The sequence below is a fragment of the Anabrus simplex genome, chromosome 7 (assembly GCF_040414725.1).
Source record: "Anabrus simplex isolate iqAnaSimp1 chromosome 7, ASM4041472v1, whole genome shotgun sequence".
Classification (NCBI taxonomy): domain Eukaryota; kingdom Metazoa; phylum Arthropoda; class Insecta; order Orthoptera; family Tettigoniidae; genus Anabrus; species Anabrus simplex.
In genome coordinates this window covers 164,850,191-164,874,351 of record NC_090271.1, presented here as the reverse complement: position 1 = coordinate 164,874,351, position 24,161 = coordinate 164,850,191, and the positions used below count along the sequence as shown (strand labels likewise).

Genomic DNA, 24,161 nt, shown 5'->3' with positions numbered 1-24,161 from the left:
GATTGGGTTATGTGTTGACAGACAATATTGTGAAGAGTTTCTTGAAGACGGACATCGCAAATGTGTTGGACAGAAGTCAGGATGATGCAGTAGTGGATGGTGACCAGAATGATGCACAAGAGAATAGCTCGGAGACTGAAGGCAGTGACAATGAATAGCAATAGAAATTAATACGCCAGTTGTCTTGTTTCAATAGCCTAACGCAAATTTACATTTTCTTGGGGGGGGGGAATACAATCTTTTGCACACAAATCACTGCAAATACCATGCACCGAAAATGTTCACATATATTTTTTGTCTAAAAAGTGTGAGTTAAATGCGAGCAAATATGGTATTTTCTTCACACAGTCACATGTAGTAACGTAACATATGGTTACCATGCACTTGAAAACAAAATGATGATGATGATGATGATGATGATGATTGTTGTTTGAAGGGGCCTAACATTGAGGTCATCGGCCCCTAATGGTACGAAATAAGACAAAATGGAATGACAAATTAAAAGTCCAAAATCCTCCAGTGACCAGAATTCAAAACGTGAGGATGAAGAATGAATGGATTGATATGAATTTTAAAAAATCAGTGGATCCGACCCGCAATGTCTCGCATTCACAGAAACTGACATGAAACAATAGTGTTACTGACCAAGGGACTGCGTCTATAGCAGGGATGGCGAACCTATGCCACGTGTGTCACTAGGTGACACGCGAACACGATTTCGGTGGCACGCCACATGAACATATGTTATATATACGTCTTGTACTACAGACAATGCATATCTTATAGTGTTTCACGTGTAAGAAATAAATATCGAAAATCTAAATCCTAGTTCCATTCGGACGTGCAATATGGCAACACTGCTACACTGATAGGTCCGAAAGTCAAGTGAGATAGTGTCGTTTTCTGGTGGTTTTGTATACGGACATCGCAAACATGTTTTCGGTGCCAAAAAGAACATAAACTTAACAAAGGTGGTGACCGTATATTTCAAGAACCCTGGCCAAGAGAATTCGGCCTGTTAAAGAGATGTGTATCCCCCACATTAAATATGTAAAGCGCAATTTCGAGACTGGTCATTCAAATGTTTGTTACATTTCAAATAAAGAAAGAAGAGAGTTCGTTTCACAAAATATCGAACATTACACAAAACAAACTAGTTCTTTTGTATCATCTTTCCAGCCAAGGAATAATATCAGTGCGGCTGTTTCTATCTGTCTCACTGCATGGTACAGCATGCATAGGAAACAGATTTCTGATGGTGAGTTGTTGAAAGAAAGTTTCTTATTGACGTCCGACACATTATTTGAAAATTTCCCTAACAAACAACTAATAATTAACAGAAATCAAGGAATGCCAGCTAGCTGAACTGCTGTCAAGGATAGAAAAATAAAAATGAGTGAAGAAGTTTCGGAGCAGTTGAAAGCTAATTTGGTTAACTCCCACATGTATGCAGTATGTTTTGATGAAATCATGAATGTGACCTTACAAACAAGGATAGCATTTTTTTTTTAGATATCCTCATGGAAGTGTGATGAGGGAGAAATTAGTTTAATTGTGAGCGTACAAACTACAACCTGGAATGGAGAAAGTGAAGTCCATTCGCAATATTAGTAATTTTGATTTTTATATCTAATAATATTATTTTTACATTTTGTTTTACGTCACACCGACACAGATACGTCTTGTGGCGACGATGGGACAGGCTTACGAGTGGGAAGGAAACCGCCGCGGCCATAATTGAGGTACAGCCCCACGGAACATGCAATCAAATGAATTTACAAGATATATGTATAATAAATAAATAAATAAATAAATCGGTGAATGAATGAATAAATAAATAACATATTATGAAACATAATCGGGAATTTATAAAGGACGTCGCCGGGGGGGGGGGGGGGGTTGTATGTTGTAGACATCCCTTGGTGAAAAACAACAAGTGGCACAGTCAACAGATGAGAATAATAAACCAGACTTAAAATGGCACACTAGTTGGAAAAGGTTCGCCATCCCTGGTCTATAGCATAATACTGAATCGATGATGCTTTTATTCTAAAGGGATCCAAAATTCAAGTCATTGGCCCCTCGTAATGGTACTTATCATTCCTCACGGAAGTGGACTAACCACAGGGACCCGCACTATCCTGGGGTGTTCCTCACATAGTGGGTACTAAGCATAGGCAAGGCAAAACCATGGTGCCGCTCATCCCATGGTGTTGCTCATATAGGGGTATAAATCACAGGTACTGTAGAAGCTGACACCATACTCTATTGCTACTAATCACAAACCTGTTTGGTACCTAACATAGTGGTACTACGCGCAAGTAAAAGCGAACCATGGTGTTCCCCACGTGGTGGTATACCGTATTTCACGGCATAATCGTCGCACTTTTTATACCAAAATTTTCAAAAAAAATTGTAGGGTGCGACCATTATACGATGAATATTTAATACCAGTATTTGTATTACTCAAAAAATGTATTTATAACTAAATTGTATTTGATACAAATTTAAGATGCACGTAATACTCGCGTTTATACATCAAAATAATTAAAATAGTCTAAAACAAAATTCATAATTTTTCGCAACAATTCGGCGAACGTTTTTCCAACCTGAAAATAAAAATGAACGTATTAAGTTAATTTGTCATTAATTTGAGTATTAAAGTTAAAATATTACACTTGCAAAAAATTATCGCTTTGTTGTGAAATGCGGACTTACCGGTACGCAATTTATTCCAAATTTTCGGTGTCCCTATCACAGGTTTCGCTATCTGATGCGCCGTCCTCGCCTCTGTTAATACCAGTATCAGATTCTTCGTCTCCCTGCCACACTGCCTCATCTTCGGAACCGTCTAGTGCATTCGAAATCCCAGTCCTTTTGAAGCTCTTGGAGACTAGTTCAGGTGGTATAAGATCCCAACTCTTCTTCACCCACGAGCATAACAAGTCCAAGAGTGGACGCCCGATATTTCCGGCGGGCGTTAATTGCTGATCGCCGCTCATCATCCACTCGTCGTAAAATCGACGTAAGTGGTCTTTAAAGGGTTTATTAACACATACGTCTAGTGGCTGCAAAGCAGATGTTAGGCCACCAGGAATGACTATCTGTCGTATCTTATTTGTAGTGAGAATTTGCTTCACTTCGTTCACGAGGTGACCTCGGAAACTATCTAAAACAAGCAGAGCTGGTTGTTTTAGTAGTGCACCAAGTCTTCTATTCCACACAGTTTTAACCCAGTCCAGCATGAGTTCTACGTCCATCCAACCCTTTGGTTGCACTCGTACATGAATTCCACGGGGAAACTGTATATTCTTAGGCATCGTTTTCCTCTTGAAAATGATGTAAGGCGGCAACTTTCTCCCGTCAGCTGTAATGGCTAGCATTGCCGTGCATCGCAACTTCTCACTACCGCTGGTTTTCATTAATACACTCCGTGATCCTTTTAGCGCAATAGTGCTGTTGCGAGGCATATCAAAAAAGATTGGAGTCTGATCGGCATTACCGATTTGAGAAAGCAAGTACGAAGTTTCCTTGCGCAAACGTATGACAAATCGGTGAAAATTTACAATCTTGTCCTTGTAATCAGCAGGCAACTTTTGACTTAGTGTTGTTCTCCTTCGCACTGACAGATTGTGTCGTCGCATGAACCCCTTAATCCACCCACGAGTCGCCTTAAACTGAGTTACCGGTATGTTGTGTTTGCGCGCTACCTCCTGTCCCTTAATTTGTAACATTTCATATGATACACTGCAGCCATTGTTACGTATTTCACTGACGTACCTAAACACTTCTTCGTCAATTATAGGAAACTTCCCTGTTTTAGGACCTCTAAACGCGCGTCTAGAAGGGTTTGTGCTTTTTAGCTTGTTTTTTACTTTCCGCCAGTCACGCACCAACTTTTCACTCACAGAAAATTTTCTTTCTGCAGCTCTGTTCCCGTGCTGTTCAGCGAAAGCAATTATGCTTAGCTTGAAGCCCGCAGAATAGTTTCTATATTTACCCATAATCGCTTATAAATGCTTCACACGTTAATGTTTTGCGATATAAATGACTTTCCGTAATTGTTCACTATTAAAACAATTTATTTCTGCAAACACCCAAAACACAAATTAAAAACTTCAATTCTCACGCACACATGTCTACAGTAATCACGTAAATCTGAAACAAATAAATGCATCTGTGATCTGTCCATTCCAGAGCAGCCAATACTGTTAGGCAGCAAGGAAGCATGCAACAATTTATCAGTTTAGCTCATTGGTTGCGACACACTACTGCGCTTGCGCAAAGCTCGCAAACCGGAGCTCTAGCTAGCGCGGTGTAGATCTACTGTATAGTTGACTGTATTCCGAGACGTCAGTAACAAACATTCATTTTTTTCAATTTATTTTAAACATACGGTAATTACGTTAATATTTCTTCCCAGTTATTGATGATTTTACATTACATTACTGACGAGTTTATAAAATAAAACTTTAATAGCATTGGATAATAATTATCTTGACTGCTTGGATAAAAGTTTTCATCCCATGCCCGGACACTTATGACGTAGTAGTAAGATAAGAGTCTTGCGATGACAACTGAGACATCGTAAATAATTCGGCTGAATAACTCCGTGGAAATCTGCGTTTTCGTCTTGGATTTCACTTCGTGCGCAATAACACAGGAGCCGGCCCCATGGTGTAGGGGTAGCGTGCTTGCCTCTTACACGGAGGCCTCGGGTTCAATTCACGGCCGGGTCAGGGAATTTTACCTGTATCTGAGGGCTGGTTCGAGGTCCATTCAACCTACCTAGCCAGTATTTCCTGGCGACGTTGCCGATAAGCGATAACTTACAGCCTTACGTATTTCAAATGGGAACTCATAATATGTAGGTGGTGAATAAATAGTACACTGTCTCGCGACCACGTTGTCAAACTGCCGATAGCCTACCGGTAAGCATAATATGTAGGTGGTGAATAAATAGTACACTGTCTCGCGACCACGTTGTCAAACTGCCGATAGTCTACCGGTAAGCCATGCGTCGTACATATACCGGTATTATTTATTTATACGTTGTGCAACATGTCGCAAATGTTACTGTGTTGCCAAATTGCCCATAAACCATACACGTATTTAAATTGCGCATTCATGTGCAACTTACGTTGCAGTTCCATTTACCTTTTAACCAGATTAGTGAACAAAATTTGGACGTGCGACGATTATGTAATTAAAGGTTTAAAGTCCGATTTTTGTATTGAAAATAAAGGATGCGACGATTACGCAGTGGCGACGATTATGCCGTGAAATACGGTAATCACAAATAGTCTCATGGTTCTAATTTGATCATCCCTTGGTCGCCCCTTTTATTCGCCACTTACGACAGGCAGGGGGGGGGGGGTGTATTCTTCGTCTGCGTCTCCCACCCACAGGGGATGAAAACAAAATATTTAAAACAAACTTAAATAACTTGTAAATATTGCTCTACAGTCCTATGAAACTGTCATTTATACCACACTGCAATAAAATATCCAAAAAAATTCTAAATAATCCAAGAATAACAGAAATGGAAATATAAAACATATAAAATATCCAAACAACAGGATGAAATGTATCTCCAGGTTTTTTATTATTATATTAAAATTGTTTTGTAAACTATGTAGTTCTTAATGAACATTTACTTTTAGATCTGTGTTGAAGCCTTTGGCCTGTACTTGTAGTTTCTTTATTTTTATTATTATTGTCGTATACATGCCTTTTGAAGACTGAATGCCGATTGTATCCAATAACATTTTTGTGGTATTTTTCCTTCTTTATATCTGGTATGGAAATTTAATTTTGTTTGGCCTATATGTGACATTGCAATTTGTTTCTTGACATCTGAGTTCATTCAAATTATGCAACCATTTCAATTATTATAATTTATTATTATTATATTAATGTAATTTAAATTGCTTTTGAAAAATTTAGGTGTTGTCTTCATGATCTTTTAATGGGCTGGCTAGTTTTCCTTTAATTTTCCGTTCTGTCATTTCCAGTTATGTGAAACACCTTTTGTGGAACTATATTCATAGTTTTATTATTATCATTATCTTTTTATTTATTTGGGATAAAAGTTATGTTAATGAACTGACTGAACAAAGTATGAATTGAATTGTATCTTGTAAGACATTATTTTTATTGATAAATGATAACCTAATAAAACATTTGGAGTGGTCAAGAAACTGCATAAATTCAGAGAATTTACTACAGATAAGAATATCCTAACCCACATTTCAGACCTTTAGGTCAGAGTAACCTCCTGTGGGATTCATTAACCCATTCACTGCCAAACCCATATATATACATTATAGAACGCTGTGCCTCATCCGCCAAACCCGTATATAATATAATATCATATATCTTTCTTTTTATGATATTAGGTGGCTATCAATACGGAACAAAAATGAAATTTATAAATCAAGAAACCCGTTTATATACACGTTTTGGTGTAATGTGTACTTTACCGATGTCACAAATGAACATGATATAGTGTCATGCTCAAAGAAGTTCTCTACACCAGATATACCACTCCATGTCTAAGTGGTGATAGTGAACTACAAGACAGTGCGAGACAAAGTAGTAATGATGAATCTTATGCGGAATAGTCACCCCTTCCTCAGATAAATTATTTATTCCCGAAATGTACATGATTTTGATAATACCAGTTCTTGGATCAACAATTTTATATTATATTTCAATAATAGTATCACCGAGCAGAGTAGCTGCACGTATTAACATGCTACGTCTAAGGAACCAAGCTCTATACACTTGGCATGCGAGTGGGTTCGAACCCCACTGTCAGCTGTCCTCAGAATGTTTTTTTTTTTTTTTGCACTCCCAAGCAAATGTCAGGACAGTTCCTATTCATAAACCACAGCCCCTTCCTTCCACTTCCTTACCCAGTTTCATTCACCATCATTCATTTCATATTCAATACCTTCTCAACTGAGGTTTGCATCAGGAAGGGCATCCGGCCATAAAAATATGGCGTAAAATATAATCTCACTTCATCCCTGATCCCATATTGGGCTGCGTGGCTAAGGGGACGATATGCATTCCATTAATAGTATCAGTAAATATGCATCTGTAAAAGTGCTTCTTCCTTTGTTTTTAAAACTGGCCCAGAGGGCTCGCCTGTTCATCAAAACTCAACAGCAGTGTTGCCAACTTATATTTTCAAGTTCCGCTACATACTACTAAAAATCCGCTAAAATTCCGCCAAGAAATCCAATCTCAAATAATGAGCAACAAAAACGAGCAATAAATAATAATAATAATAATAATAATAATAATAATAATAATAATAATAATAATAATAATAATAATAATAATAATAATAATAATAGAAGTAAATGTCTGCACTCACCTGATCTGTGAGTTTCACTGGGATTAACCCCCTGCCTGCGAGCTAAAACTTGTAGGCGTTTTAGTGCCGGGTGCAAACTAGGTGAATCCCCTACTTCAAGGGCCACACACAAAACAGGCCAATTCATTAAACGGTCTTCCTTCATAGCATAAATATAATAGTGATGGGATATTCGATTCATTTTACTGAATCGATTCATTTGATTCCGTTCACGTTACTGAATCGATACAGTGATCCGATTCACGGCTCATTGGTCACCGCTCCTACTGCATCTGTGTAGTATGTGCTGGTAAGACAGCAGCAACAGCATTCAGTGCTCGCAGCTGCCATCTGGTCTTCATACTATGAACTCCTTTCTTAGAAAAAAATGCTAGTTACTCTAATACATCGAAGGTTTCCGGCGACGCAGGGTGGGAAAGGTTAGGAAGGTAGCAGCCATGGCCTGAATTAAGGTACAGTCCCAGCATTTCCTGGTGTGAAAATGGGGAAACTGCGGAAAAACCATCTTAACGGCTGCCGACGTTGGGATTCGAACCCACCATCGCCCGAATGCAAGCGCATAGCCACGCGATATTAACCGCACGACAACTCGCTCAGTCTTTTTTTAAAAAGTATTTTTCTATCAGCTGAGGATTTTTTTAATCGTCATATTTTGTATAGGCTACCCGAGATGTACAGTAGCCCGCTGGTTTTCTGATTCAACATACTGTTATTGCGTCTGTCCACATATGATTGAAGTCTTGCGCACCGATGTGACATATGAACTGAGAAAATACTGAGCCGTTCTTCCCAATATAAAACAGGTACTTTTGAGTGGTCATGACTCATGAGCATGACTCATAGTCATAGGGCAGGCTAGAGTCGAGTTTAATTGTCAAATGTCAACTAAGTTATAATACTAAGATTCATTAAACTAATAAATAGTATAACCTAATAGCATACCTACTTACTAGCTACTTCAGAATTATGTTGTGACTACCTTTTTAACACTGCAAATAAATCCATCTATTATTTAAAATTCCCTGTAAGAAGAGGACAGTGAATGCAAATGGGTATTATTTTCAAATGAGCTGAGTTCGAGAGTCCATTATAGCATACGATTCTTTCAGTCTAGCATGGCTCACTGTATGTCTCGCTGCAGCGGAGGCTCGGCTCTCCGCGTGTCCAGTGAGCCGATAAGGAGCCGTGTGTATCATGTCTCACTGAGCCGCGTTCGTTCACGATTCTTTCGATGTGCCATGATTCACTTTATGCCTCGCTGCAGCGGAAGCTCGGCTCTCCGCGTGTCCAGTGAACCGATAAGGAGCCGTGTGTATCATGTGTCTCACTGAGCCGCGCTCGTTCACGATTCTTTCGATGTGCCATGATACACTGTCTCGCTGCAGCGGAAGCTCGGCTCCCCGTCAACGTCCAGTGAGTGGGCCACTCAGCACTGTCCGCTGGGATTAAGCTGAATCGTGTGCCGTGAGCTCGCCTTTCCTGTGAATCGATTCACTCGGACACTTGAATGAATCGATACACTGCTTCGAATCATGCATTCAGTAGCCAACACTAAAATATAAAAGCTACTCTCTCACAGTTTCATTATTTGTCGACATTCGTCAACTAAGAGATAAGCACCCTTTCCCCACGCATTACAAATTTATGATACCATTATCTCATAACATCAAATTCAAATAACATGTTTTCCTCATGTGACTGCTAGCTTCTGATAAGAAATACGAAATAGCTCGGAGACAGACTAAGAGTACAAATTTTTTTTTAAACATAAAATGGATAAAACACTAAATTCGCTAAAATAGATCTAGATTTCCGCCAAAAAATCTGCTGCCTGCTAGATGATATATTTCTCCACCAACAGTCTTCTAATTCAACCAAGTTTAGCGGAAAATCTGCCAAGTTGGCAACACTGCTCAACAGTGAAACGGTTAAACATGAATGCAAAAAAATTTAGAATGTTGTTCAGAAATTAAGTAGTGTGAATAAGGGTGAATTTTTAAAATATGTGCGTTCATTAAGATTGGCTTCGTTAGCTTTCTTTTTTTACGATGTAAATTTTGATACCTTCCCTAACATTCAATGATTTGCTTCTATTATTGATGTGTAAAATGTTTAGATCTGTGCTGGTGTCTGTGAAGTGGTGAGAGTTGTCATATGTGTGTGTGCTGAAGGCTGAGTGTCTGTTGTATCTGTGTTATTGTGTTCTTTGTACCTGGTGTGGAAATTACATTTCGCCTGGCCGATGTACGTGACATTACAATTTGGTTCATGGAATTTAAGTTCATATATTCCTGATTTGGGAGAAAGAGTCTTTTTAAAAATTTACATTACATTTAACAATTTCTTTTTTTAAATCTGTTATTTGTTCTGAATGCTATTTTAAATCCTTCCTTTTTAAATTACCTATTCTGTACATGTTTCTGTTCACAAAATTAAGAACTGAATATTTATCACTTTTGGACAGGGGTTTGTTTATACTTTTTCCATTGTTTTTAGTAGCTGGTCTACTGTGTTGGGAAGATGGTTGTTTTCTACCACAATTTGATTTATTATTTGTATTTTGTTGTTAAAATTGGTTGGCTCACTGGTATGTTTACACCTCTGTGTATCATCGTATTCAGTCCTGCTAAATTGTGCGAAGTTGGGTGATTGGAATCACCTATTGTGTGTGATGTTTCTTGTATATCTGTAAGACAGTTTATCTTTATTTCTACTCATTGTGATGTCAAAAAAGTTGATCCTTCCATTTCTTTCTGGTCCCACTGTGAATCTGATTGGATTGTGTAAAGAGTTTAGTTTGTGTAGTAAGTTTCCCTAGTATTAGGGGAGCTATTGTTAGTGGATTTTCTCTGATTCATTTGCCAGTACAAGTAATACACAAATATTTCAAAAAATTATATTTAGGCCTAAAAAATGATTCTATAACCATGAGGTCAGTTTGTTTTACAGTATTTCATTCTAATGCCTTTGCTGAAGAGATTTAGTGTTTACAATGCACTATGTCTTCTGGTATGGGCTAGAATAAATTTGTTACTTTCATTGACCTGTCTCAATCTCATACTTGGCTTTGACAAGGTATGAGCAACGCCAGTAGTATCATTCCTTATGCACCCAGTCGCTGTTATGAGAGGTGTGAAAACATCACTCATAGGCTCGGTTGGTGCCTGCATTTCAGTGGGCTTGGCAGACTGATATGCAATAGCAACTTCTGGCTCAGCGAGGAAAGCAATGGGAAACTACCTCACTCCTAATTTCGCTAGCATGCCTCTTCAGTGACACCTAGGTTATCTATGAGAGCTGTTGGCAGCACTGTGGAGGATTAAACCAGCCTTCGGGCTGAATACCCAACATACATACATTTCATTCTGAACCCATTTCTCTACAAAAATAAGAGCAGCGTATAGGCTACTGTATTTCGGAAAATTAGTACAACTTCAGTTTCTGGATTTACTCACCCCATTAGGCTGAGGCATGTAGATGAAGTAAGGTTGTTTATTTGCCTTCCCCTTAGTAGTCTGCCATTCAAAGAAGCCATCACATACCACAACACAACGATGTCCTCTCTTGAAGATACTTGCATAAAGTTTTGAGCTGGTTATACCTTCAAGACGGCAGTTGTGGGTAGTGAGACCATGAGTTTTAGGATCACCCTGTAAAAAGCATAACAACAGACAAGTTAATCAGAGACAAGGGCTAAGTGGAGAGATAGACCTACACGTTATAATTCCCATATTAGGTCCGTATTGAAATGTACATAAATATCAATATCAATCAATCAATACTGATCTGCATTTAGGGCAGTCGCCCAGGTGGCAGATTCCCTATCTGTTGCTTTCCTAGCCCTTTCCGAAATGATTTCAAAGAAATTGGAAATTTATTGAACATCTCCCTTGGTAAGTTATTCCAATCCCTAACTCCCCTTCCTATAAATGAATATTTGCCCCAGTTTGTCCTCTTGAATTCCAACTTTATCTTCATATTGTGATCTTTCCTACTTTTATAAACGCCATTCAAACCTATTCGTCTACTAATGTCATTCCACGCCATCTCTCCGCTGACAGCTCGGAACATACCACTTAGTCGAGCAGCTCTTCTTCTTTCTCTCAATTCTTCCCAACCCAAACATTGCAACATTTTTGTAACGCTACTCTTTTGTCGGAAATCACCCAGAACAAATCGAGCTGCTTTTCTCTGGATTTTTTCCAGTTCTTGAATCAGGTAATCCTGGTGAGGGTCCCATACACTGGAACCATACTCTAGTTGGGGTCTTACCAGAGACTTATATGCACTCTCCTTTACATCCTTACTACAACCCCTGAACACCCTCATAACCATGTGCAGAGATCGGTACCCTTTATTTACAATCCCATTTATGTGATTACCCCAGTGAAGATCTTTCCTTATATTAACACCTAGATACTTACAATGATCCCCAAAAGGAACTTTCACCCCATCAATGCAGTAATTAAAACTGAGAGGACTTTTCCTATTTGTGAAACTCACAACCTGACTTTTAGCCCCGTTTATCAACATACCATTGTCTGCTGTCCATCTCACAACATTTTCGAGGTCACGTTGCAGTTGCTCACAATCTTGTAACTTATTTATCACTCTATAGAGAATAACATCATCCGCAAAAAGCCTTACCTCTGATTCCACTCCTTTACTCATATCATTTATATATATAAGAAAACATAAAGGTCCGATAACACTGCCCTGAGGAACTCCCCTCTCAACTATTACAGGGTCAGACAAAGCTTCACCTACTCTAACTCTCTGAGATCTATTTTCTAGAAATATAGCAACCCATTCAGTCACTCTTTTGTCTAGTCCAATTGCACTCATTTTTGCCAGTAGTCTCCCATGATCCACCCTATCAAATGCTTTAGACAGGTCAATCGCGATACAGTCCATTTGACCTCCAGAATCCAAGATATCTGCTATATCTTGCTGGAATCCTACAAGTTGAGCTTCAGTGGAATAACCTTTCCTAAAACCGAATTGCCTTCTATCGAACCAGTTATTAATTTCACAAACATGTCTAATATAATCAGAAAGAATGCCTTCCCAAAGCTTACATACAATGCATGTCAAACTTACTGGCCTGTAATTTTCAGCTTTATGTCTATCACCCTTTCCTTTATACACAGGGGCTACTATAGCAACTCTCCATTCATCTGGTATAGCTCCTTCGACCAAACAATAATCAAATAAGTACTTCAGATATGGTACTATATTCCAACTCATTGTCTTTAGTATATCCCCAGAAATCTGATCAATTCCAGCCGCTTTTCTAGTTTTCAACTTTTGTATCTTATTGTAAATGTCATTGTTATCATATGTAAATTTTATTACTTCTTTGGCCTTAGTCTCTTCCTCTATCTCGACATTATCCTTGTAACCAACAATCTTTAGATACTGCTGACTGAATACTTCCGCCTTTTGAAGATCCTCACATACACACTCCCCTTGTTCATTAATTATTCCTGGAATGTCCTTCTTGGAACCTGTTTCTGCCTTAAAATACCTATACATACCCTTCCATTTTTCACTAAAATTTGTATGACTGCCAATTATGCTTGCCATCATGTTATCCTTAGCTGCCTTCTTTGCTAGATTCAATTTTCTAGTAAGTTCCTTCAATTTCTCCTTACTTCCACAGCCATTTCTAACTCTATTTCTTTCCAGTCTGCACCTCCTTCTTAGTCTCTTTATTTCTCTATTATAATAAGGTGGGTCTTTACCATTCCTTACCACCCTTAAAGGTACAAACCTGTTTTCGCATTCCTCAACAATTTCTTTAAACCCATCCCAGAGTCTGTTTACATTTTTATTTACCGTTTTCCACCGATCATAGTTACTTTTTAGAAACTGCCTCATACCTGCTTTATCAGCCATATGGTACTGCCTAACAGTCCTACTTTTAAGACCTTCCTTTCTATCGCATTTATTTTTAACTACCACAAAAACAGCTTCATGATCACTAATACCATCTATTACTTCAGTTTCCCTATAGAGCTCATCTGGTTTTATCAGCACCACATCCAGGATATTTTTCCCTCTGGTTGGTTCCATCACTTTCTGAATCAGCTGTCCTTCCCATATTAACTTATTTGCCATTTGTTGGTCATGCTTCCTGTCGTTCGCATTTCCTTCCCAATTTACATCTGGCAAATTCAGATCTCCCGCTACAATCACATTTCTTTCCATGTCGTTTCCCACATAGCTGACTATCCTATCAAATAATTCCGAATCCGCATCAGTGCTACCCTTTCCCGATCTGTACACTCCAAATATATCAAGTTGCCTATTATCTTTAGAAATCAGCCTTACACCTAGAATTTCATGTGTCTCATCTTTAACTTTTTCGTAGCTTACAAATTCTTCTTTCACCAGAATGAAAACTCCCCCTCCCACCTTTCCTATCCTATCTCTACGATACACACTCCAGTGCCGTGAGAAAATTTCTGCATCCATTATATCATTTCTCAGCCATGATTCAACTCCTATTACAATATCTGGTAAATATATATCTATTAAATTACTTAATTCTATTCCTTTCTTTACAATACTTCTACAGTTCAACACTAACAATTTTATGTCATCCCTACTTGATTTCCAGTTCCCTGTTCCCTTACCACCGCTCCCTAGGCCATCCCGTTTCCCTGAATGTACCTCCCTATTACCCTTCTAAACAAATTTCCTAACTTATACGTACCACTGCGGTTTAAATGAAGGCCATCCGCGCGCAGATCCCTATCTCCTACCCACCCATTAGGATCTAGAAATTTCACTCCCAGTTTCCCACATACCCACTCCATAGTCTCATTTAAATCCCCAATCACCCTCCAGTCAGTATCCCTCCTACACAGTATTCCACTAATAACAATCTCCGCTTTCTTAAACTTCACCCGTGCTGCATTTACCAGATCCCACACATCTCCAACTATGTTGGTACTTATATCAGCTTGCCTTACGTTGTTGGTACCAACATGAAACACTACCACCTTCTCCTTCCCCTCCTCTCTCTCTTCTACTTTCCTCAACATCTGCCTGAACCTAATTCCTGGATAACATTCTACCCTGGTTCCCTTTCCTCCACACACTTTCCCCACGTGTCTAACGATGGAATCCCCCATGACCAGAGCCTCAACCCTACCCACCTCATTTGATCCCCTCCCCTCCTGGTCAGCCCTATCTTTCCTGATAGCTGCAGAAGCTACTTCCTCCTCCCTTTTCTCCTTCCCATGACCCTGTTCCACCTGTCTTTTCCTATCCTCTACTCTACATTTCCCTTTCCTACCTTTTCCCTTCCTCCTACTTCCATGCATCTCAGCAACAGTTCCGTGTCCCTCATCTTCCCTCTGTTGTTCTACCTGGAGTGACTCGTACCGATTTCGCACAGACACCTGTCCTGAATTCTGATCCTGAGTAGAGCCCTTGGCCTGCAATCTCCTTCCCCTTAGAACATTAGACCACCTGTCTTCTACAACTCCTCCCTTTCCTTCCCCTCCCTCTTGTACACCTACTGTAACCTATACATTGTTTGAGGGAATCCTATCTTCCTTCCTGTCTTCTGTGAGAATCCTAATTATCTCCCTCAAACTTTCCAACTCCTCCCTCATACCCCTCAATGCCTCACCACACCCACAATAAGTACACTCGCGCTCCTTAGCCATTCTTTACGGGGGAAAAAATTTAAATTAAAAAATAAAGTAACTTATTTGCAAAAAAATAAATGAACGGAGGGATATATTGTCTGGGATACTACACAACAATAAGGTAATTAATATACGACTACACTACAATACTACTTAGTCGTGTTCTATTTTTTTTTAATCCTACAACCCCTAACAGGATAAAAACTGCTGTTAATTACTGAATATCGAAAGTAATACACAAGAACTACACAATTCCAAACTGCAATTAAGCCTATCCTAATTTCAACAATATTTTAGTAAGAGTTTCTATGGATACCTCTACTACACCAGTACTACACAAATATTTTACAATAACAAAATAAGCACACTAATTTCTAATAGGATATTACTCGTATACTACTGTACAGTACACTACAGTAATTTTTAAACTACTTTCAGACGTATCCTAATTACGATACCGGTACCGTACCGTATGTCACTACTAAGCACAACAGAAATGAAACTTGCAAGAACTACTGTACTCAAAGATTACCAACGAAGCTAAATGCTTAGACAAATTACTATTAGTATTAGGGTCTAATAGATACACACGAATATAGCAGGCAAGATACGGCACTATCTAAATGTACTGTATCTATACTACAATGTATCTACACTACACTACACTGCGTTTGGTTAAATGCTTAAGTATCGAAAGGATTGCCGTACACGAAGAAAAACACAAATATAACTGGCAAGATACTATCTAATATATTATACCTTATCTTCACTACAATTCTACTGAAATGTGGTTATGTGATTATTACAGCTGGTGGATTACTATTATTTTCCCTACTCCACGGGACGGAGAATAAAAGTGTCCTGAATTAGGCCTACTGAAAAATACGAGGTTGTCTACAATAATTTCTCAAATATTTCTATCAAAATTACTACTACTACTCCAGGGACTTGAACTGCAATTACTGGGATATATGAACTTTATTATTATTATTAGCTAACCGCTCATAAATACTGAAAGATCGATGGAGCGAAATATAAATTACGGATACTAACTACCTACTCAGAAGTACAAATGAATGGAATACAAGGTCAGCTGATTTTTATTTATATTCACTTGACTACACTACACCCTTTGTTCACGACTGTAGCCAACAATGCAATATTTGAATATGAGGAGCGACAATAATCAATAACAATACGACTGTTAACTATTACCGTGTAATCTCTTTAACTTCTTTTTAAATGGAAGTTTACAGGCGTGTCGTGTTTTTTAATGTAGTAAATTATTACCTTCGCGATAGTTTGAACGTATATCTATACGAAATACCGGAGAAGTTGCTGCAGAAGTTACGGTACTATTCCTTATGATAATCTGCCTTTGTAAGTACAACCAACGAACCTACAGATATTTACAAATATTTTTAAAGTTAATATTGTTACCTAAAGTATTACCTAAACCTAAATTCGAAACAAGGTGCACCTATAATAGCTAGCCTACTTAACCTAGAAAACGTAATTTACTGAAGACCAACTGAATCACTTGTTACAAAATTTAAATAATTATTACTACTCCCAATTTCTACCAACAAGCACTAAACACCACTATATAAACAGCACTAAATGAATCAGATATACACAAAATTAAGCTATTTCAATAGGTTTTCACTACTTTATCACTACAATAATGCAAGAGCTCTCTCAACAGCCAACCGTTCTCAAGCGCATCCAGTTATAAGAAGCCGTATATAAGTATATAAGTGTTATTTTTTTAATATCCACCTATTCAATACAAAGAGATCTTTTTTTAGAAATTAAATATTATTATAAAATGTTAGGGGTCATGTTTCGCCCATATTAAGGGCATCATCACCTCAAACTCAAACCTCTATGGTGAAAAATCAGCATCCTGATTGTTCTTACAAGTCGTAAAAAGAGGATATCAATGTAGGTGTTTGTCTAAACATAAAAATGTCCTTGGTTAAAATCGTAGTATCAAGCTGCATGTCATAAGTTCACACGATTATCCAAAAACCTGTTGGGGGTAGAGCAATAAACAGCTCAATCTTTATAATGAAACAGACCTAATAAAACAAATTTTTAAAAGTAATATACTCTACAGTAGTAAAGTGATAAAATGAAGAAGAAACAATAGACTGATGGTTAGGACACATTAAACAGAGTAGTGAAAGGAGTATGGCAAATCAAGCTAAGGAATTACAAATGAAAGATGGGAAAAAAGGCTCTCGAAGACCCAAATTACAATGAATTAACTGGGTTAAAACTAGCTTAAGACAGTAAGCAGAGTGATGGATAAGGAGATGGAGGAATAATATAAACAAACCATATTTGCCCTAACTTGGCTGCACTGTATAATGGGAAATGATGTTAACTTTTAACTAAGGTGATGATGTATGTAAGGCAGAGCCTAACAACATAGTGCGGGCCTGGAAGCCCACAGGCAATTTGATAAATAATACTAATCATTTCTATCTTTTTAAAGAAAATAGTTTTAGATATAAAAAGGGAACATATATCAAGCAAGAAAGCATAAAATTACAAATTATCACTTACTTTTCACCTTCAAAAATATTTCAAAATTAGTCTACAAAAATTTGGTAGCAACTTACTAAAATAATACCTACATCACACTGTAATGGAAAAAACACAAAATTACCACTTGCATGTCTTCTCAATAAACCAAGAATACAGAAAGTAATGGAATTTTGAAAGAAAAAAAGAAAAGAAGAAACAGTCTAGAAACTGAATTTTTAAGTTTTTGAAAAAAAAGAAACTCCAGAAACTGAATTGCTTAAATTTGGTCCTCATTTTAAGTTTCAAAAGTTTTCACAGCATTACTTGCAGATCTGCAAACAATAATGCATGCAGACTGGTTTCTTGTAGACAAGCAAGCATGACACGTCTTCCTTTCATTACTTGCTGGAGAATTCTGCATTTTTTCTTCTTCCCAGAGCCCACTTCAAATTCCTTTGCTTTTTTGGATCAAGCATGATGTCTGACTTATTTCCTTTACTTCTCACTAGAACATAGAGCATCCACAAAGCTGTGCAATCTCACCCTATTGCTTGCGATCCTGTTCTCCTTTCTCCAATTCCTTCCCAGTTGTCAACTTTTATCCTCGATGAAACATTACCATGGGTGTTTAGGCCTTCCCCTTCTCTGAGCACCCTGGGGATTCCAATCAAGTGTTTGTTTCTCAATGGCATGATCTCCTTTCCTGAGTGGTGACCGCAGCACTTCCATCTTCTTTTTCTTCTTATTATTTGATTTTTGATCTGTTCTTCTAATGCTCATGTCGATAGTTCTTCATTTATAATTTACTCTGCCCAGTATACATTTAGTATCCTCCTGTGACACTTATTTGTAAAAACCTGATTTGTTATTTTCCATGATTCTGATCCATATAAAAATAAAAAACTGACTTGATACTGGTTCTGAAAATGTTCAGCTTAGTTGTGGTTATTATATTGCACTCCCAGATAGGATACAGCTGAACAAAGGCCCCATTTGCTTGCTGGATATGTTGTTTAACATCCTCTTCTGCTCGTCCATCCTTTGTAACAACAGTTCCTAAATAGGTGCAATGCTCCCATCTTTTAGGACTTAATTTTTCAGCTGGATAGGATCTAGTATCCAGGCATTTAATCTCATTGTTTTATTTTTTGGTTTATTGAGCATTAGACCTCACTGTCTCCTAATTTAGTTTCAGCATCTTTGTACAATTCTGACAATAAGCACACATCATCGGCAAAGTCTAGCATCTATGACCAGAAGAAAAATAAGAGGGGACAGATGAAACCTAGGCTTACTAAGATTCTTTGTCGAAGACCTCTTACTTCTCTTTCAGGAATAACTTGGCTTGTATAATGATGGTAAGATTCTTAGATAATACTTATCTTCTTTTGTGTACCATATCTCTGTATCACCAAAGGCTTTTTCAAGGTCTACAAATAGTTATACAGCCTAGCATTCCACTCAATACATTGCTCTATAATTATTCTTAATGTACAAATCTGGTCACTCCTCTAATTATTGCAACTTGTAGGATCTCCCTTCTTTTTAATTTTGATTGCAAGTTCTTTATTCCAATCTTCTGACAACTTTTACTTTCCCACACTTCTTTGCTACTAGTTGCCTTACGTTGCGCTGACACAGAAAGGCCTTATGGCAATGATGGGACAGGAAAGGAATGGGAAGGGAGCGGCCGTGACCTTAATTAAGGTACCGCCCAAGGATTTGCCTAGTGTGAAATACACACAGGATGAAATTCAGCTGTACACATCACTTCACTATTCCTTCAGGACGTATGTATGTGTAATGTACAAGTAACAATTCCAAGTACATCACTGCAGTGCAGCTTCAGGTACTACGCTGCAATTCAGTGATGTACTTAGAATTGCTTCTTATACATTATGCATGCATAGTCCTGAAGCTGCAGTGATGTGATGTGTACAGTTTTGATTTATTTTAAGATAATGGGCCAGATGTTCAATACATAGAGGTTACGATGTAAAGGTCCAAAGCTACTCATCTACAATTACGGATAATGCGTGTAATAAATAGACATTGGATTTGTATCCAAATGCATATCTTGTTTGCTGATATGTAGACTTCCAAATTCGACAAGGAAGTGAATTTGATGATGATGATGATGCTTGTTGTTTTAAGGGGCCTAACATCGAAGGTCATCGGCCCCTAATGGTACGAAATGAAAGAACAAAAATTTCAAAGGCATCCACTGACCAAAATAAAAATAAAATATGTCATGAAGAATGAATGGACGGATGGACAGGAACTAAACAAAACACAAAACAAACACACAAACAAACAAACAACAAACAAAAACCAGTGGACCAGACTCAAAACAGATCGAAAATAACATTATTACCGACCAAGGAATCACTTATAAAGCACAATGATGGTTGGTGTCTAAAGGGGGTGCAAAATCCACGTCTAAGGCCCCACAGAATGGTACGTGTCGCAAGTAAAATAGAACCATGGTATGTGTCATGTTGGGGTATTAATCAGAAGTAGCGAAGACTCACGATGTTCCACAAAAGATGGTACTACTCACAAGTATTGCAATACGTACAAGTAACGCAGACCTATGGTGTGTCTCACACAATGGCGCAACTCATAGCCAACACAAACCGAGAAGGTTCCCCACCTAGGTGTACTAAACACGGGCACCGGTATTCCCGTGGTGTTCCTCACATAGTGGGTACTAATCACAGGCAACGCAGACCCACGGTGCTGCTCATATAGTGGTACAACTCACAGGCTACGCCCAGACCCGCGGTGTTGCTCACATGGGTACGACGCACGGGTACTGGAATCCACCAGGCCAGGCTTTTACTGCTACTAATCACAAACCTATTTCGTACCAAATTTAGTGGTACTACTCGCAAGTACAGGCAACCTATGGTGTTCCCCGCGTGATGGTACGATTCAAAATTAGTTTCATGGTTCTAATTCAGTCAGCCCTTGGTCGCCCCTTTTAGTCGCCTCTTACGACAGGCAGGGGATACCGCGGGTGTATTCTACATGTGCGTCCCCCACCCGCAGGGGGTAGTGTGTTTGGTCCGCGAGAGGTATTTTATTTCCCTCAAGTCCGCCGGCAAGCCGGTTAGGACCCCCCTATCTGCCACCTGGGAGTATCACCTCTCCCCCTGCTACGCCTGCGTAGCAGGTTCGTGGGGAAGCGAATTTAAAGGTGAAATTGGACGAATTATTAACACACTGAAGACTGAGCAGGTGAAGTTAGACCTTACACTGTGGACTGAGTATTTTAGTGCCATTTCACATTTTTATACAAAAATAACCGATAACCTTACTTACAATCACATTTGAGCTACGCATGCATACCTTGTTTTTCAAAACACTAACTTTTATAAAATAATTTTTTTTTCTACTTTCAATTTTTTAAATTTTCACTATGCATATTATAACATAAAAAGTTATGTATTAACACATACCATGATACATTTATGAAACACATACTAATAGTTAAGAAATCACCATACGTCGCTTGTTCTCCACGGAACATTACCATCGATGCACGGCGCACGGCGTTCGTCTTGAAAGTGTTAAGTTTAACAGTGCATATACAGTATATGCACATATCTGTGATTATTGCATACATTTCAAATTTTGGATTTATTGTGCATGTTTTTGACTTTTATTATGCATATTTTAACATGTTTTACAAGCAGTCTTCAAGAAAATGTAAAGTAATTAATGCTGTGAACTTTTTCAGAATGAGTGGTCTTTTTCTGAATGAACATTGCAGATGTGGTAAGATTTCAAGGATAAATCCAGACAGGACCATAGCGTGCGTCAATTCCTGTCAACATTGTAGAGAATTGCACTAACTGGTGACTGCATTTGAAGCCAACAATCCAGGGTCCAGATATGCAACAACTGAGTGCCCTTTACGAGATATTTAGACACCGAAATACCTGGCTTGTCAACTATCTGTACCAAGAATGCCGTAAATACTCCTTCAGAGGAGAAATGGCTTCATGAGCTGTAGGAAGTGACTTACTTGTTGATGGGCTATAGGATTCTCAGTGCGGTGAGCCCTATTCCTACAAATGAAACAAATTAGTCTGTGTGCAATTCTTACAGTTCTGAAGAACACATCAGAGCACACACACACTAACACACAATGTGCATTATTTGCCAACCACATGAGATATCAGCCATTTGAAGGCATTAATGCACCAAAATTCTCCACGTCTGTCCTAAATGCCTACCCTCAACATACTAACAAACTATGAAATTAAAATGCATATATAATGTCTCAAAATGATACCTTCTCAAAGAACCGACAAGCTCAGTACATGATCACATCTTCAAAAATACCTATCTAACTGGAATGTTACTAATGAGTCCAAGGTGTGTCCTGTTCCTGTCCTAGGAGTCAGATGCTAAGGAAAGCATTTCCCACACAGTTGAAAACACTTCAATGGGGTGATTTACAAACTCATGAAGCCAGTGTACTTCTATGTAATATCATCATAACTGTACTGTATATAAGATATCAACACTCAACAAACACCTAAGACCACCAGTATCCCCATCTGTTTGAAAATACTGTACACGAACTTTACTAAACCTCAGAGGAAAAAGAAAGTGGAAGAAGTTCAATCACACTAAAGAGCAGGTCAGTATTTCGATACGGTACCTAATGGTAAACCACTATTCCAACCCAGCTTTCAGAAGGTTTCCGGCATCAATTTCCACGTGAAGGGAGCAATCTCTCCTGAAATTTACATCAATGCACTAGGATTTGTAGATTGTAATATCAAGTAGCTTATGGTCTACTCGCTAAAGTGTTCTTTGCAACAACGATCAATTTCTCAGACATAACATATGCTTGATGTACATACAGTCTCTCACCACGCTACTCGTATTTCCACACACTAGAAGGATTACATGGAAAAAGAGCCACACCAACATACCTTGTGCCAAGGAGGTATCAGGCCCCAGATCATAGGCTGCAAAACACGTCCACTTTCTGATTCAAACTGTGAACCAGACAACAGAACTGGAATGACATCTGTTGGTGCTAGGTTATACGATGGCTTATATAGGTGAGTAGTACCTTCACGCTCCTTCCACTCTGGTTTCTTAAATTTGCCACGTGGTTTATCCCTGTAGCTGCATGCCTTCTGGATATCATCAGGACACAAAGTACTGAAAAGTAACAAGAGACTGAAGTAATCAGTTTCCTCTCAGGAACATTTTTGGTGGTAGTTAAGGTACTTCACAAATCATAGTAATATACACAAAGATAGAAACACACATTACAATAAACATGACACCAGGTTCAAAGCAGAATGATGGAGCAATATAATGACGAAACAAACATGAAAACACAAAAGGGACACGTGCAATCTCCATATCTGGATACAACACCAATTTCACAACGATTAGCTCTCCCCTTATCAGTCCCAGATCTTCTACATACATTTCTTCTCAGCCCTTGAACAGCTTATTTCTACTACCCACCTTCATAAAGAGGGTGGATATAGATGATTACTGAGGAGCCACCTGGACAAAGATTATCTCAGTGTGTCAAGTGTAGAATGAAAAGAAGGCTAGATAAATGCAGAAAAGAAAAGAAAGACAAGATGGAAAGATACAGCTAGTTGTGTCATGTTTTCAAATACAACACACTTTATAATCTAAAGGAAGCAATGTAATCTATACCTTTCTTTGTTATTCCCTTATGGTTCAAATCACATGGTAATAAACTCTGTCAACCAGGAAATATGAATGAGTTAGAGATGAGCAGGAACCCACACAAGGAAGTACAGAACAAAGCTCGGCTGGTTACATCACTACAGCGAAAAGCAAGGAGCGAAGCTCGTTACAGATTGCTTCCCCTACTAGGATGGGCTCTCCAAGACTACTGACTTGAGCAAGTTCATTAAGACTACCTCAGATGATGTGTTCACTCGCTGATATGCAGCGATAATTTCAAAAAATTTGAAAACCTATTGTTAGCAATTTTATCAATTTATTGTCACTTGCCTATTATACTTAATTCCCAGAAAATGTTCCGAGTCATGGTTTAGAATTAAATAAAATGAAATTATTATTTATAAAAAGAATATTATCTATATTCCTTTAAGAAAAACAAAACGAAGTAACTTGGAATGATAATTAAAAAGATATGTCTATTGGCTACTGCTACAACCATCCAATTTGCCAACATTTTTACTATTTCTTTACACTTGATTGGGTGACAGCAGAGCCAGGAACCATTTTCTGCTTATAAAAAAGACACGAACTGGTGGCAGCATTAGTAATGATACTGTGTTCTATATTCCATTTTGTTAGACTGTTATGCTTTTCAGCGTTTGGCCTGCAACCATCTGTGAATTTACTATCTGCTGCCACAATCCTCTATTTGCAACTAGTTCTGTGGCCTGCTTTAGTTCTATACCTCATATCTTTAAATCGTTGGAAACTGAGTCTATCCATCATCATCCTGGTTTCCCTCTACTTCTCTTACCCGAGACTGCATGCAATTAACCTTGATTCACAGTTTAAACCTTTCAAATGTCATGAAAAAAAAAAATTCTTAAATG

General features: G+C 38.3%; 1 protein-coding gene across 1 annotated transcript in view; it reads right to left on the bottom strand.

The window, feature by feature from the left end:
* The window catches only part of LOC136876998 (abasic site processing protein HMCES), a 125,282-nt gene that overhangs the window by 48,702 nt on the left and 52,419 nt on the right, over positions 1-24,161 (bottom strand). The window contains exons 2-3 of the mRNA XM_067150780.2: positions 22,527-22,761; positions 10,840-11,034 (exon numbers count right to left, since the gene is read on the bottom strand). Coding sequence (XP_067006881.2) covers positions 10,840-11,034; positions 22,527-22,761 — 430 coding nt within the window. The remainder of the gene's footprint in view (positions 1-10,839; positions 11,035-22,526; positions 22,762-24,161) is intronic.